General features: G+C 38.7%; 1 protein-coding gene across 27 annotated transcripts in view; it reads left to right on the top strand.

Moving 5' to 3' along the window:
- The window catches only part of LOC103224084 (myomegalin), a 219,153-nt gene that overhangs the window by 169,795 nt on the left and 35,608 nt on the right, over positions 1 to 13,750 (top strand). For 24 of the 27 annotated variants that reach the window (XM_073008038.1, XM_037997367.2, XM_037997368.2 and 21 more), the window contains one exon: positions 7,638 to 7,726. In XM_073008038.1, the coding sequence (XP_072864139.1) occupies positions 7,638 to 7,726 (89 nt within the window). Of the gene's footprint in view, positions 1 to 7,637; positions 7,727 to 8,010; positions 13,745 to 13,750 lie in introns of those variants that run through there. The other 3 variants (XM_073008057.1, XM_037997378.2, XM_073008060.1) reach the window with 2 other exon arrangements.

Raw genomic sequence — 13,750 nt, 5'->3', positions numbered from 1 at the left:
AAATGTCCTTAGACAGATATTGTTCCTAAACTCTTTGCTATTGAAAGTTTATAGTATTGAAAATTTGATGACTATTAGCACCTAGTATAAATCAACATTCATCTGCTGTTCTCATTTTAGATAGCCAAGTTATAACTTTTTCGAAAAGACATTATTGGACTATGTTAGTAGGTCCGCCTTCTCCTTTGATCATGTGCACTCTTACCTGTCACCCAACCTTCTCCACACCCTCTTCTCTTCATTCAGTTGTGGACAGCAGTAATAGTTTCAGTACCTTTGCTTCTTAGAGGAAATACATTTTTCCTTATTTATATTTTTAAAAGATGTTTCTATTACATTATATATAGCAAGAGATCTATTAAGGATCCAGAAAATCTTAATCTGTATAGCATATGTGTTCCTAACCATAAGAATTAGTTTCTTTGAGGGTTCTTGAGTATATTCTGTTTACACAGTTTATACATAAGTAAACTCTGTGGCAGATATACATTAAAAACCTGTCACTTTTATGCTCATTCATCCTCCTAATTCAGTGTCTGGGTCATGAGATGTTTGGCTCAAAGCTTCAAAAAACTTCAAGAAAACTGATTTCAGTTCTCTCTATGTTGATCTTCCAGTTGGATCTGGAGTCTACTGATTGTGGAAAGGAAGAGCAGATCACATTATATTGAAAATTGTCCTTTTCACTGAGAAATAAAGGTTGATTGAGCTACCTAAAGTCACTTTCCTTTGAACTGTAAGCCTTAGAGAGAACAATAATACCTTTGCTTTTCTTGAGGTAGTATTAGAAAACTCTAGTTCCCATTGATAGGATAAACTTGTTTTCCCATTTCAGGGTCTTTTTTATAAAACAATCACAAAATCTTGACATTTGGCATCCCTGAAAAGCTCAAGTGGCCTTTTCAAATAGGGCTTCATGGAGTATTACTGACTTTACAGTCAGCATCCTGCAAAGAAAGGTGACAAACTTCCTGTGAAGTTAGGAAGAAATATTAGTAATCCACACACTTACAGTCCATTTTCCATTTTACCTTGTAGAAGTTTGTACTAGAGATAGAACAAATGAAATTAGTTTTCTTTTCCAGGTATATCCTGTGAGATACCTGAGAAAATACAGAGTATTTTCTCTCAGTTCTCTCAGGGTTAAAGCTCAGTGAGCTTTTCTTTTCTCTTTGGTAGTGTGGAACCATATGTACCATAGAAAAAATAGCTGGAAATATGGAACTTGAGTATGGCAATACAGTAATAAACAGAAGAAATGAGTCACTAGGATATATTGGAGTAATTTCTGTAGGGTAATGATTTCAGTTATAATGTGTTTTAGAATGTGGATTTAAGCCACCTTCTCACCCTCTGTACCAGTAGCTTTGTTAAAACATTTTATTATGATCAAATAACAAGCCTGCTGCTTTTAAGTAATCTAAGTGTTAACAGAAGGTAAGTCTTCAACTTCTCCCTGTTCTTACCTGGGCCAAGATGAATTCTCTAAATAAAAAATAGCATCGTAATTTGCCTCCAACAAAGAATGGGAAATGGAAGGAAACACAACACTGTGGTCCTGACAGTACTAATTCTACCAGGTTTCAAATAAGAATAATTAAACTTATAAAGGGACATACTGATTATTTTTGTGTTACTCTCCCTTTTTGTTGTTTAAAATCAAATTCCAGAAGTAAAAATCTTTATCATACTGTTTTCCTCTTACTAAAACTGGAAGAGTAAAATAGAAAGTTCAGCAACGTCAGAAAATGTTGTATTTAAAATAATATGAAGAATAGGGGTTTAAGTACATAAACCAGATTGGCTTCCTTGTAGGTTTACTTTTAGTATATAACATGAATATGTAGTGCTTCTTTTTACAATAATCAAAGTCATAGCTCCAAGATACTGACCTCTCTCAATCTATAACCTTTGGAGGCATGCGTTTATACCAGCATGTTTTATAAATTATGAGTTTCTGTCTGCGTCCATGAAGTCTTACTAGTTTTCGCTTAAAATTTTGTGGGTTGTTGAGAAGAATTAAAGTGATTCATAACTTCACGCTTGAACCTGGGAGGCGGAGGTTGCAGTGAGCCAAGCTCATGCCATTGCACTCCAGCCTGGGCAACAAGAGTGAAACTCCGTCTCAAATAAATAAATAAAGTGGTTCATAACATCAGATGAAGAAGGAGGTGAGTGATCTATTAAATGATCAGAAACTTGGCATTACATTGTTTCCAAGACCATTTCCCCACCAAAATAAGCTGTATATTTTTCATTTCTTCATGGCACTGTGCTGTTAATTTGTGTTAACATTTGTGCTAAAATGCAGTGTAATTTTTATATATAAGTGTTAGAATTTTAGCTATCTTAGTTGAAACAAAAAAAAATTGTTACTGATCCAATAAAATTATCAAAGGCCAGAAGAAATTATTTGGTTTTATTCTTAAAGGATTTATTTAAAAAAAAAAAAAAAAAAAAAAAGGAGGTAGGGAAAGCTTGTATCTTTTTTGTTTTCCGTATAGGAGAATCAGTCTATTGATTATTTACTAAATTCCAAGTTAAAGCAAGGCTCATAGAATGAGTCTTTATTTAACTAAAGGAAGGAAGAAGAAACCCGAATTTTTCTCCTCTCAAAGAAGTAAGACTAAAGAAACAGTATTACACTTTCCCCAGAAATGTGACACAGGCTACTTTACCTTAAAAACCATTGCTTGCTTTCTTTGCTGTAGGAGAAGAGTAGAAAGCATGACAGAGGTTTGAGGAGCCAACTGTGGTGGGTAGTGCTGTCTCTAAACATTCCTAGAAAAGCCTGTTTCTCGTGTTCTTTGAAGAAAAAAGAGACCATGAGCAGGAAGAATTTCTTGACATTACAGAATTATGGCATCACAGAATAGGTGCAGTGGTTGTATCTCCTGGTCTGCCCAGGAGTCCTAATTTACATGTGCCTTGGTTAGCCTAAGTATAGAAAACTGTAGCTGTATTGAATAATTACCCTTTTGGAGAAGTAGAAACTCTTTCCAGAATTTTAGTGGGATTTCATACCCCCAAAAGTGTTTTAGATTATGATTTGACCTTTTCAAGTCACTTAAAACAGCTACTTTCTGAAACATATGTGCTGGAAAGCCCTAAGGCTACCTAAGAGATGTTGCAATTTAAAGACAAAGATACACCATAAAGACAGCAGTTTTCTACCACTTCTGTTCCATAATCAGAATCTGTCTAGATAGAGAATTTTATTTCTTAGCAGAAACTATGGAGGACTATATGGAATCATAATAGTTTTCTTATGATCCTGAAGGGAATGTGTGCAGGCGAAATTGTAGTTTGATAGGAGGCCTCTTTTCCTTGATTCTCTCATACAGCACCATAATATTAAAGTCAGCAGTAGTTGGTTCATGACATGAAAATGTGAGCGTTCTTGTAATGAACGCATGGCAGAGCACCTGGCAGTGAAAGTGAGATGGGGCTGAGAGTATCGGACAAAAGGGCCCAGTACCGAAGGAAAGAACACTTGGCACTGCCAACTTATTCATGCTTAAAGTTTTAGTTCTTCAGATCACCTTTTAAAATTAATAAAATATCTTAGAACATTGCCATGTTCTAAGTAACTATATGGAAAAACACTCTTTTTCTGTTGATCCCATATTAATGGCTTAAAGGAAGATAATAATGACAACAGAGTAGAATTTGGGGGAAATGGTCTTGACTCCACCCAGTTTGGACTAGTTACTAAAGAATTAACATGTCATGAGCCAGGTGTGGTGGCATGCACCTGTAGTCACAGTTACTTGGAGGCTGAGGTGGGAGGATCCCTTGAGCCTAGCAGTTCAATACCAGCCTGGGCAACATAATGAGACCTCATCCCTAAAGCAAAATAAAACAAAACCAAAAAAAGGTCATGAAGTTTCCCCTAAGGCTTATTTATGCATGTTGGAGTTTTAAGACAGTTATCGTTTAATGATGATTAATCCTTTTTGTAAGGCGCCTATTCCAAAGAGTTCAACCTACTTTACTGGCAACTCCTTACTTTTTCAATGTCCTGTGAGGCAGAGAGCAAAGTGTCATTTCAAGCCTCCTGCTGGGGAAACAAGTATTCAGAAATGAAGAAGTGCAGGTGGAATCCATCAAGATCTTTCAGATAATAACATCAAGTATAAAACTTCCTTCTGCTGATGATATTCAGGTTCTATGGCCTTCAACTTTCTCAGGCTTCAACTTATAAGCCCATGGACCGCTTCAGTTTACTTACAATAACAATAATAATAATATTGTTTAAGGATGATATTTATTGAGTACACACTGTGTACCAAGCACTGTTCTAAGCACTTCAAAATCAGCAAACCCTTTAAAGTTCACGACAGTATGGAGCGGATAATGTTCTTAACCCTAATTATTAAATGAAGAAACTTAGTTATGGAAAGGTTATGACTTGCCTAAAGTGACATAACTAACGAAAAAAGCACAATTCAAATCTAGACAGTCTATCTCCATAGTTCATGTTATTATTATACCATAGTCAATTTAAAAAGTTCTACAGTAGTATGAATTTTTGCCTCAGTGATAAGAATACCTTATATTTGCGTAATGCTTACATTTTCTCCCGAGGATTTTATAGTCTTATGTTTTAGAGGCTTATTTTTGTGTACTTTGTGGAATTAGATAGCTGATAGAAAATAATTTTCTAAATCTAAATAAGGGACATCTTGGTATCACCTCCATTTTGTGTTGTTCAAAGCCTAGAAACTTCCAAGAACCACAAGTTGAGAACCTTTATTGAAGCCTCAAATAAAAGTTTTTGATAAAATTGCCAGTCTAACATGTAAAGCTTAATCTCGAAGAAGCAAGTTAAATGAAGCCATTCTTAGCTTCCAGAGAATCTAAAGGTAGCAGACTATTTTATATTTTATCAAAAAATAAACAGAAGAGTCATCAATATAAAAGCATAGGTACCTTTAAATTAGAAATTCAAAGTATGCCAAGTTAGTTCTGAAGACAGTGTTTCGTTGTGCTGTAAAAGTTTAGAAAAGGGTATCACTCACAAAAGAGAAGTTCTATCATTAATTTAAAAAATGGAAAATGATAAAAGATGTCTAATTTAAACTTATACATGGGACCTTGTATGAGATAACTTACTCTTTTATTCCCATATTTTCTATAAATTTTTTAGCTTTACCCCTCAAACATGGGAGAAAAATTTCAGCATTGTAATTCAAATTATTAAAAGGCTGAGCAACCCTTAAAGTTGCCATAATGAAAGAAGACTGCAAGCTAGCTTAAAGAAGAGAAAGAAGGGAAGAAACAAAACCCCTGTGTAGTAGAGTGTTGAGATGAGATGAGCATTTGTTTGTCTCCATGTAATTCCTTATGAAGCCAGAACCATAGCATCCTGCTGTTAAGTGAAATGAGATGGAGCATTATCCTAGAATGCAGATGTGGCACCAGAAAGGCTGCCAAGATAAATGGAGGGCAGAAAGTGTCAGATAAAAACCGTCAAGACCAGTGACAGTCACCCTTTTCAATTCTCGCTTCTGGAACCTGGCAGGAATGGTCCTGGGATGTGAGTCCAGCTTGACTACACAACCCAGCAACAATGGTAGGGGATGAGGATCCTGACCTCATAGAGCTGAGCTTTCTTCAACTACAGGATCCTTCTCCAGCCCCGTGTTCAAAAGAGAAACAATGTGAACAGTGTTTTCTGTCATTGAGTGAGACAATTCATTTCCTTTGCTGGAAAAACATAAAAGATTGTGATTGCTACTGTTGTACAGGGAAAGATTTTCTAAAGTAAGCATAACATGATATGGGTGTCCTAGGTAAATCCTGGGTTCAGTAAGTTTTTAAAGCAGCAAAAGATTAGGGAATGTGTCCATACACCTCTACTCAGCTAGCATCCTGAGTGAGATGGTTTCTGGGGTTGGTTTCAATGAGTAAATATTGGAAATTCCTCTTGTACACTGTCTGCCACAGACCTCTAAAGATGCTGAGTGGTAGAAGTGGTAGGGGCTTCACTGAACAAGCCTTTTCTTTGATCCAAAGTTAACACAAAGTTCATGGTGTAGATGAGGAAACCTAAGCTGTTATCACAGCATACTTACTAACTTACTACCTCTTAGCACTTCCATGAGATCAGCCTGGGCCATTGCAAGCATGTAGATGTGAACTGCCCCACTTACCTTACCTGCATTTGGTAGTGAATGCTCATGATTCAAGCAGAGCCTTTCATGCCTGGATGTCTGAACTCAATGGAAGGTTCTTTGGTCTTGGAGGAAGAAGCAAAGATAAAGATCTGATTTGTCACCAGAAGAAAAAGTGAGTGGCTTCTAAGAGTCCAGAGTCTTGACTTATTGACACAGCTCTTGTGAGGGCTAGTTGTGTAACCTTGGACTCACCACCTAATCTCTTTGAGATCCAGGTTAATCAGTGGACAGAAGTGGAGTTGTAACTGGTTGGTTGCTGAGGCTATGATCAGAACAAGATTTCAAGATTCTTTAAGTTGGGGAGGTTCTATAAGACACAATGAGTGTCACAGTAGATTTTCTTTGATAAATTAACCATAACAAATTTCTACACTTCCCGAAAAATCAGTAATGTAAAACATAGCTCTTGGTCTTAAAATATATGAACAGTCTTAATTTTAATCAATATAAGGAGGAAGAAACACCCTAGATTTGTGCTGTCCAGGAGGGTAGCCACTAGCCACATGTAGTCATTTAAATATAAGTTAATTTAAATAAAATTTAAAATTCAGTGATTTGAAATGTGGGCTCTACCACCCACATTTCAAATGCTCAATAGCCATATATGACTGTGTCCACTGTACTGGGCAACACTGGCATGGAACACTGCTGTCATTGCAGAAAGTCCTCTTGGTCAGTGCTGCCTTAGACCTTTGCCCATACGACAAACTGCAGCTACTTGTACCTTAGAGCAAGGTGTAGATGTTTGGGCCCTAGAGTTGCTGTGTCCATCTTTGGAGAATGAAAGGATGGGTTAAATCGCATGTGGATAAAGCAGTGCAAGAAACCCTTCAGGCGAAGGGTGTCTGCATAGAATAAGAGTTTGAGAGAGGTGAGGAGGAAGGGAGGTTAGAAGAAGAAATTATGGAACAACTGAATCATTGGGTGTCTTGAATCTTGACTAGACCTGAACCTTATGAGGACACAGGACCCCCAGAGGGAAGTTCCTCAGAGAGATTGTCACCCTATGCACAAATGATCCCAACAATAGATACCTCTGAGAGAATCAGGGCAGCTCTAATCTCCAGGCACTCAGTGGTGGGAAGGGGTTAGTCATGTTGGATTCATGTTGTGGAAGAGAAAGTTTTTATGTTGCCAGGCAGTGGGGAATAATTCAGGCTTTTTTGACATTTGAGTGGGTTAACCAGTGTATCTGACAGTCGGCTCCTTAGAAATGGGTCTGTGCAGGCAAAGTCAGCTTATGTTGTGAGGCTCAGACTTGATTATGAGTAAGAAAGTGTCTGTGATACAAAAAGTTCTATTTTTCTTGCCAGCCCTGCTGGCTAGGGAGAATTTCTTCCCCAAGTATATGGAGAAAGGAAGAAATCAGAGGCAGCTAGCAAAAAGAGTATACTTTAACCTGCTGTCTGGAAGCCATCTGTGAAGGGAATCACTTTTCTTTTCTGGACTTATTTCCAGGTGCAGCTGCAGGGGATGATACGGAAGATGCAAGCACTGAGTTCACTGACAGTATTGAGGAGGAGGCCACACACCATAGTCACCAGCAAGTAAGTCAGTGTCAGGGTCTGGAGCTTCCAGGGTGGATGGCACACAGCCCTTCTGAGGTCTGATGGTCTCCTGCAGCCCTTGTGGACTTAGAGTGAGAAGATTTTTTTTTTATATAAACCACTTCTCAGTCATCTTCCTGTTCTCCTTGAGCTTCCCAGCTGCCTTTCCAACCCATGTCTTCACTCCATTTTTCTCTCCAATCCACCCTTTGGTTTGTATTGTATCTCTTTCTTCTGCTTCCTGCCCCTTCCTACCCACCTTTGCCTCTGTTTATTCTCTGTAGCTATAGCTTCAGAAGAATTTTTACTTGCAAGACAATGGACACATTCCCCTTGGGCTTTTTGTAACTGAAAAGCACCACAGAAGACAGGGAGTCATCAAAGGGCTGCTCGGGGAGGTGTTGGGGTGAAGGACCTGCTTGGGAAGAAACTCCAAGAAGACTGGAATGCTTCCAAAGCAAGGATCTTTCTCAGTGAAATCTCATCATACAGAGAGAACTTTATGCAACCTGACAAACCACTGAGGTCATGGTGACTCAATGATCAGCAGATGGTTCTTCAACAGCAATCCCCTGTCAAGCCTCAGAACTTGAGGCTGAAACATTGTTTCCATCCACCATCAGTGCAGATGTAACTAGCATGTTAGAAGAGTGAATAATCTGGACTTCAGAGATTAAGTCACCAATAGTGATCCCACAAGCACTCACTGGAACTCCTGTAATGTCTCCACTTTGTCCGTGCCATTTAGCAATCTCATCTGCTAGATGGACTGTGCCTGTGATTCTTAAGGAGAAAGTGAATCATTGGTAGGTGTCCCACACAAGCAGCTGGACTTTCCAGTGACAGCTTTCTTGGGGCTTTTAGGAAAACTATACAAGAAATGAGACTTTCTGGGTCTGCCTGTATGTCTTCTGCATAACAGAAAGAGGAGCCATTGAATCAACCAATAAGAAGAGCCCAAGTGAGCATCCTCAAATCTTTTGGGATTTGGCACTTGGGGACATGACTAGTTGTCTGGGATATGTCATGTTCTCAACAGTTTCTTTATAGTAGTTGGATCACCTTCTTGTAGTAGGATCAACCTTCTTGTTGCTATAGCTGTACCTGACCTTCCCTGCTCCCTTGAGTGCCTGCATGAGCTCCACTTTTCCTTTTACTTGAACAGCTTCTCCTGAGTCCTCGTTACTGATGGTTGTGTCTTTAATTATATACATCTCTGTCCCTCCAGACAGATCCCTCTGTCCTCACTCTCTGATTTCATTGAGGATCTTGGGTGAGAGAGAGGGACCTGCGGGATGAACAAATGTCTACTCTAAGAGAGCTAGATTGGGAGGTTGGCTGGTCACTGATGGTTATAATGACTGTGGGACAGGATTAACTTCAGAATAAATGAACAGGAGACACAGATATGAAGACAGTCAGATTCTGATTGATATGGTCTGAAGTGCTCCTGGTATTGCAAGTCATTTGCTCTAATTCTCAACTGTAGGCAAACTGAGTTGTAAAGTTGCTTCTTCTTCAGCCTTCTTTTCTATAGCCTAGAATGAAGAATCTGACCAGACTGCATTTTGAGAAGGTCAGTCCACCCTGGAATGAACATTTTACATTAGGGCATTTGTATTTCCCTCACAATACTTGCCACATTACTTGGCATAGGAGACATGCTTAGTGTAATTATGAGTTAACAAGCCTTTGGATCAGGGCTTGACTCATGATAGACAAAGTATGTGCCTGCTGGATGGAAGAATCTCTTGGGTAAGCACCATTTTTCTTTCTATCACCTTTCCTTGAAAATACATCTTCAGCTTTGGGTAGGAGGAATCTTGGGGTATGAAATCATTGCAAATTTACTTCATCTTTCTGGAGTTTGAGGTTGTGACTCTCCTGCTACCAATTAAATAAAGCTTACTTTGCCGTAACTGTTTTGTGTCCAGATTCTCAAAATTTGTTTGCTTGTTTCCAGGGAAGTGGTCCCTCAAGGTAGATTTTGAGCTTCTCCTTGTTACGTCCTTGGAAGGTAAACTTTTGCTTGACACCAAGCTCCCTTCCTACTCCAAGCATTCATACACTTTTCCTAACAGACACATCCAACCTTATCTTTCTTCCAAGGTGATAATTACCTTTTGGCCAATGCAAGTTGCTTCCTCCTTATGTTTTGGACTCAGCCACCTCAGGAAGCCTCAAGTCTGGCCATGATGGTAATTTTCCCTAGATTATCTCCCACAAAATTCTATTCTCAAGCAGATGTAAGATCTATCATAAATACCTATGAAATTGCTGTGAAAGAAACTAGAGTAATCAACCATTGTATTTTTTATGTGAAGTGTTATAATGGAGAAAAAGTTAATCAAGAATAAAGATTCAAGCCCAGGCAGTGTGCATCTATAGTTGCAGCTACTCAGGAGGCTGAAGCAAGAGAATCTCTTGAGCCCAGGAGTTCAGGGCCAGCCTGGGCAACATAATGAGACCCCCACCTCTTAAAGAAAAAAAAATCAAGATTCAAATACGAAGAACAGACGTTAGTAGACAAAGTGTGATAAACTTGAAAAAAGCTATTTTGAAAAAAGCTATTTTAAAAAAAGTTATTTTTGATTGACAAATCGTATACATTTATGGGGTATGATATGATTTTATATATATATATACACACACACACATATACATACAAACAATATGGAATGATTAAACCAAGCTAATTACATATTCATCAACTTGCCTACTTATAATTTTTGATGGTGAGACATTGGAAATTTACTCTTATTTTGAAATATACATTTTATTGGCTATAGTCACCCTGCTATGCAATATATCTTAAGACCTACTCTTTTTGTCGATACTTTTGATCACCGGTTCCCTCTACTCTCCCTCCCCACTTCACCAGCCTCTAATAACCACCATTCTACTCTCTGCTTCTATGAGTTCAACTTTATTAGATCCCACATATAGGTGAGCTTATGTGGTATGTGTCTCTGTGTGCCTGACTTATTTCACTAAGCATAATGACCTTCAGATTCATTCATGTTGTCACAAATAACAGGACCTATCCCCTGACATTTTAAGTTTAAATAGTATTCCATTGTGTATTATCTGCCACATTTTCTTTACCCATTTATCTACTGATGGACCTAGGTTGGTTCTACATCTTGACTATTTTGAATAATGCTGTAATGAACATGAGAGTACAGATACACCTTTAACACATTCATTTCAGTTCCTTTGGATATATACCCAGAAATGGGATTACTGGATCATAGAGTAGATTCTATTTTTAGGTTTTTGAGGAAACTCCATACTGTTTTCCACACCAGCTGTACTAATTTACATACCTATTCACAATGTGTGTGTTCCCTTTTCTCTGCATTATCTCTAACACATCATTCACCTTTCTGATAAATGCCACTCTAACAGGCATGAGATGATATTCATTATGGTTTTAATTTGCATTTCCCTAATGATTAGTGATGCTGAGCATTTGAGAAAAGCTCATTTTTAATGCCTTAATGTTGAGCACTGACTTAACATTGTGGCAGATATGAAGCAATGGGGTAAAAACAAAACAGTGTCATTCAAACAGGATATCAGATTTGCACATAGGCCTTTGTGGGGCAAATGGGAACCCAGCGCACAAAAAGTTGAATTATATGGAAGCAATATCACAAGTGAGTTAGGAAATGTGCAAAAAACCCAAGAGAGATATAATTAAAAATAGACCTAATGTAGGATTCACACTCTCATTACAGATACTGGAAACCCTGGGGTTTCATTTGGGGGAAAGAAATATTTGCTTTCATACGTGATCAAAACTAATGAAAAGGCTAGATCGTGAGTTACTTTTCAGGCATTTACATTTAAAACTTAGCCAAAGAAAGTCTAGTTTGAGATGGAAATATGAAAACCCAAATTAGCCTGGGAAAAAATCAGATCCCTAGGCAATGTTTGATTTTCTCACTTTGAAGTGGGAAATTAGATCAGATGTGCCTTAAGGTTTTTCTGGTGTTAACATTCATGGTTCATAATTTTTCTTTTTAAAGAAAATAGGTATATTGAAACCAATAGAACAAGGTAACATATATCCAGAAGGCACTTTAATAATCGGTAAACTTCATTAAAGTTAGACATTATTTTTAAGCAGAAGGAACCCTTAAGGCCTAGAAAAGAAAAATGCTGTGCCTGCACTCAAGACTAATGGCAAAGTGCATCTTAGTTAAGTTACTTGGAAAGAGTTTATATGGAATGGCAACATCACATAGTTTAAATGAGGGATGGGATCATAAGCTTTCAGAAGTGGTTTTATTTGGTCCCCCTTCCCTTATTTTGTCACAAATGCTGGAGGGCACATATGGAGATGGCCACCAGCATGATTAAGCCTGCCAGCAGAGTCTTAGAGACAGACATTCCTGGGAGCCTGCCAAATCTCAGGCTCATAAAGCCCAAGTAAGATTGGGTGCCTGGGAATTGAGTGGCTTTGTCTAAGGATGTTTCTTCTTTGACCTGGGTGCACAGGTCTTCACAACCTCAACTGCTATGCTACTGAACACCATTGCACATGCATACTGTGAATCAACCCTGCCACAAACCTGTGACCTAGATTTGAACATACTTTGTTATGGGGAATAGCAAAAGTCAGTGGCTTTGTGCCAACCCCAGCAGCTCTGTCAATCATTGATCCATGTAAGCTGTTCTCAGCCCTGCTCTGTTCAATGTATTGGTGACCTGAATGGAGATATAAAGCATGTAATTAATTCTACAAATCATCCCCAATCAGGGGGCCACTACATGATTTGTAGAAATGCACATCAAATATTTGGATGACTTGGATAATTGGGGAATGATTCAGTATATCTAGAATGAATTTGTAAGTGACAATTACAAGTCACAATATGTATAGAGATAAAACAATACGACCCAGCAACAGCTGTGGGGGAGGGGTGGAAAATTGAGGTCAAAATTGACCTGAAGTTAAGTAAAAGCTCCAGATGCTGCCACTGAGAAGAAAAAGAAGCCAGTGTGACATTGGGACGTATTTAGATTAATATTGGACAGACAGGCAGGAGCTCCTTATACTAAAGGAATTAGTCATATGCTAAGTAGATTATCATACTCAGATTTTGATTTCTACACTTTTAAGAGCATGGAATAAAGCCCAAAATGAACAAGACAAAGTCTAAAAGTTAACAAATTCCCATTTGAGGAAAAGCCATAAGATCTGCTTTAATTAAAACATTGATGAATAACTTCAAGAGTGTCCTCGAGAAATAAAAAGGTGCTGGGCAATTGTTCCTCCCTCTGTTTCTTCCACATGCTGAGATTTGTAGAGAGAGTTTGTCTGGCAGCATCGGCATAAGGATAATAACCAAAAAGTGAGGTCGGCTGCGTGGCAGGGTGGTTCCACCTGTACCTCCCAGTAGCTGCAGAGTGTGATTCTTCTGCTGCCAGTGAAATGGTTGGTGTTGTCTTCCCTGTAGCTCCACCTTATTCTAATTCTGTGACTATGTCTGCTGACTGTTTCCCCAGTGCCCCAAGTCCTCCCTCTCAGCTGTCCTTGAGGGAGTCAGAGTTACAGGCAGGGCCTTAGGCTTTGCGCCCTGATACCTTAAGCCTTCATCTCCCGCCATCCAGCACTCAAGTGTTACAGAGCTGATGAAGCTTCCTGACTTGTGAGAAAACTCGCAGGACTCTGTCTCCTCGGGAAGAGAAGAATCACCGCATTCACACCCTCCAGTCCTGTTTCAACCTTGTTTGTTTGCATTTGTTTTAATTTCTTATGTGCTTTTCTCCCTCACCATCTCTGGATTCTCCTGTTCTCCACTCCTGCTGCTCCACTCCTCCATTCCTCCTGTTCATTTGGTGTGTCCTTCCCACCCAAACCAGCCCTTATGCCTGACTAAGGAGGTTCTGGGTAGGGAGTTCATTTTAGATCTGCTTTTTTTGTTTGTTTTTGTTCTCATTGAGAACTGCCTTTGCAATCTCATGTTTCTCTTGGGTCCTCTTTAATGGCCTAACTTCTTCAAACCACAATTTTCT

This window comes from Chlorocebus sabaeus, chromosome 20 (genome assembly GCF_047675955.1).
Source record: "Chlorocebus sabaeus isolate Y175 chromosome 20, mChlSab1.0.hap1, whole genome shotgun sequence".
In the NCBI taxonomy this organism is placed as follows: Eukaryota; Metazoa; Chordata; class Mammalia; order Primates; family Cercopithecidae; genus Chlorocebus; species Chlorocebus sabaeus.
This window is presented reverse-complemented; position numbering and strand designations above follow the sequence as displayed.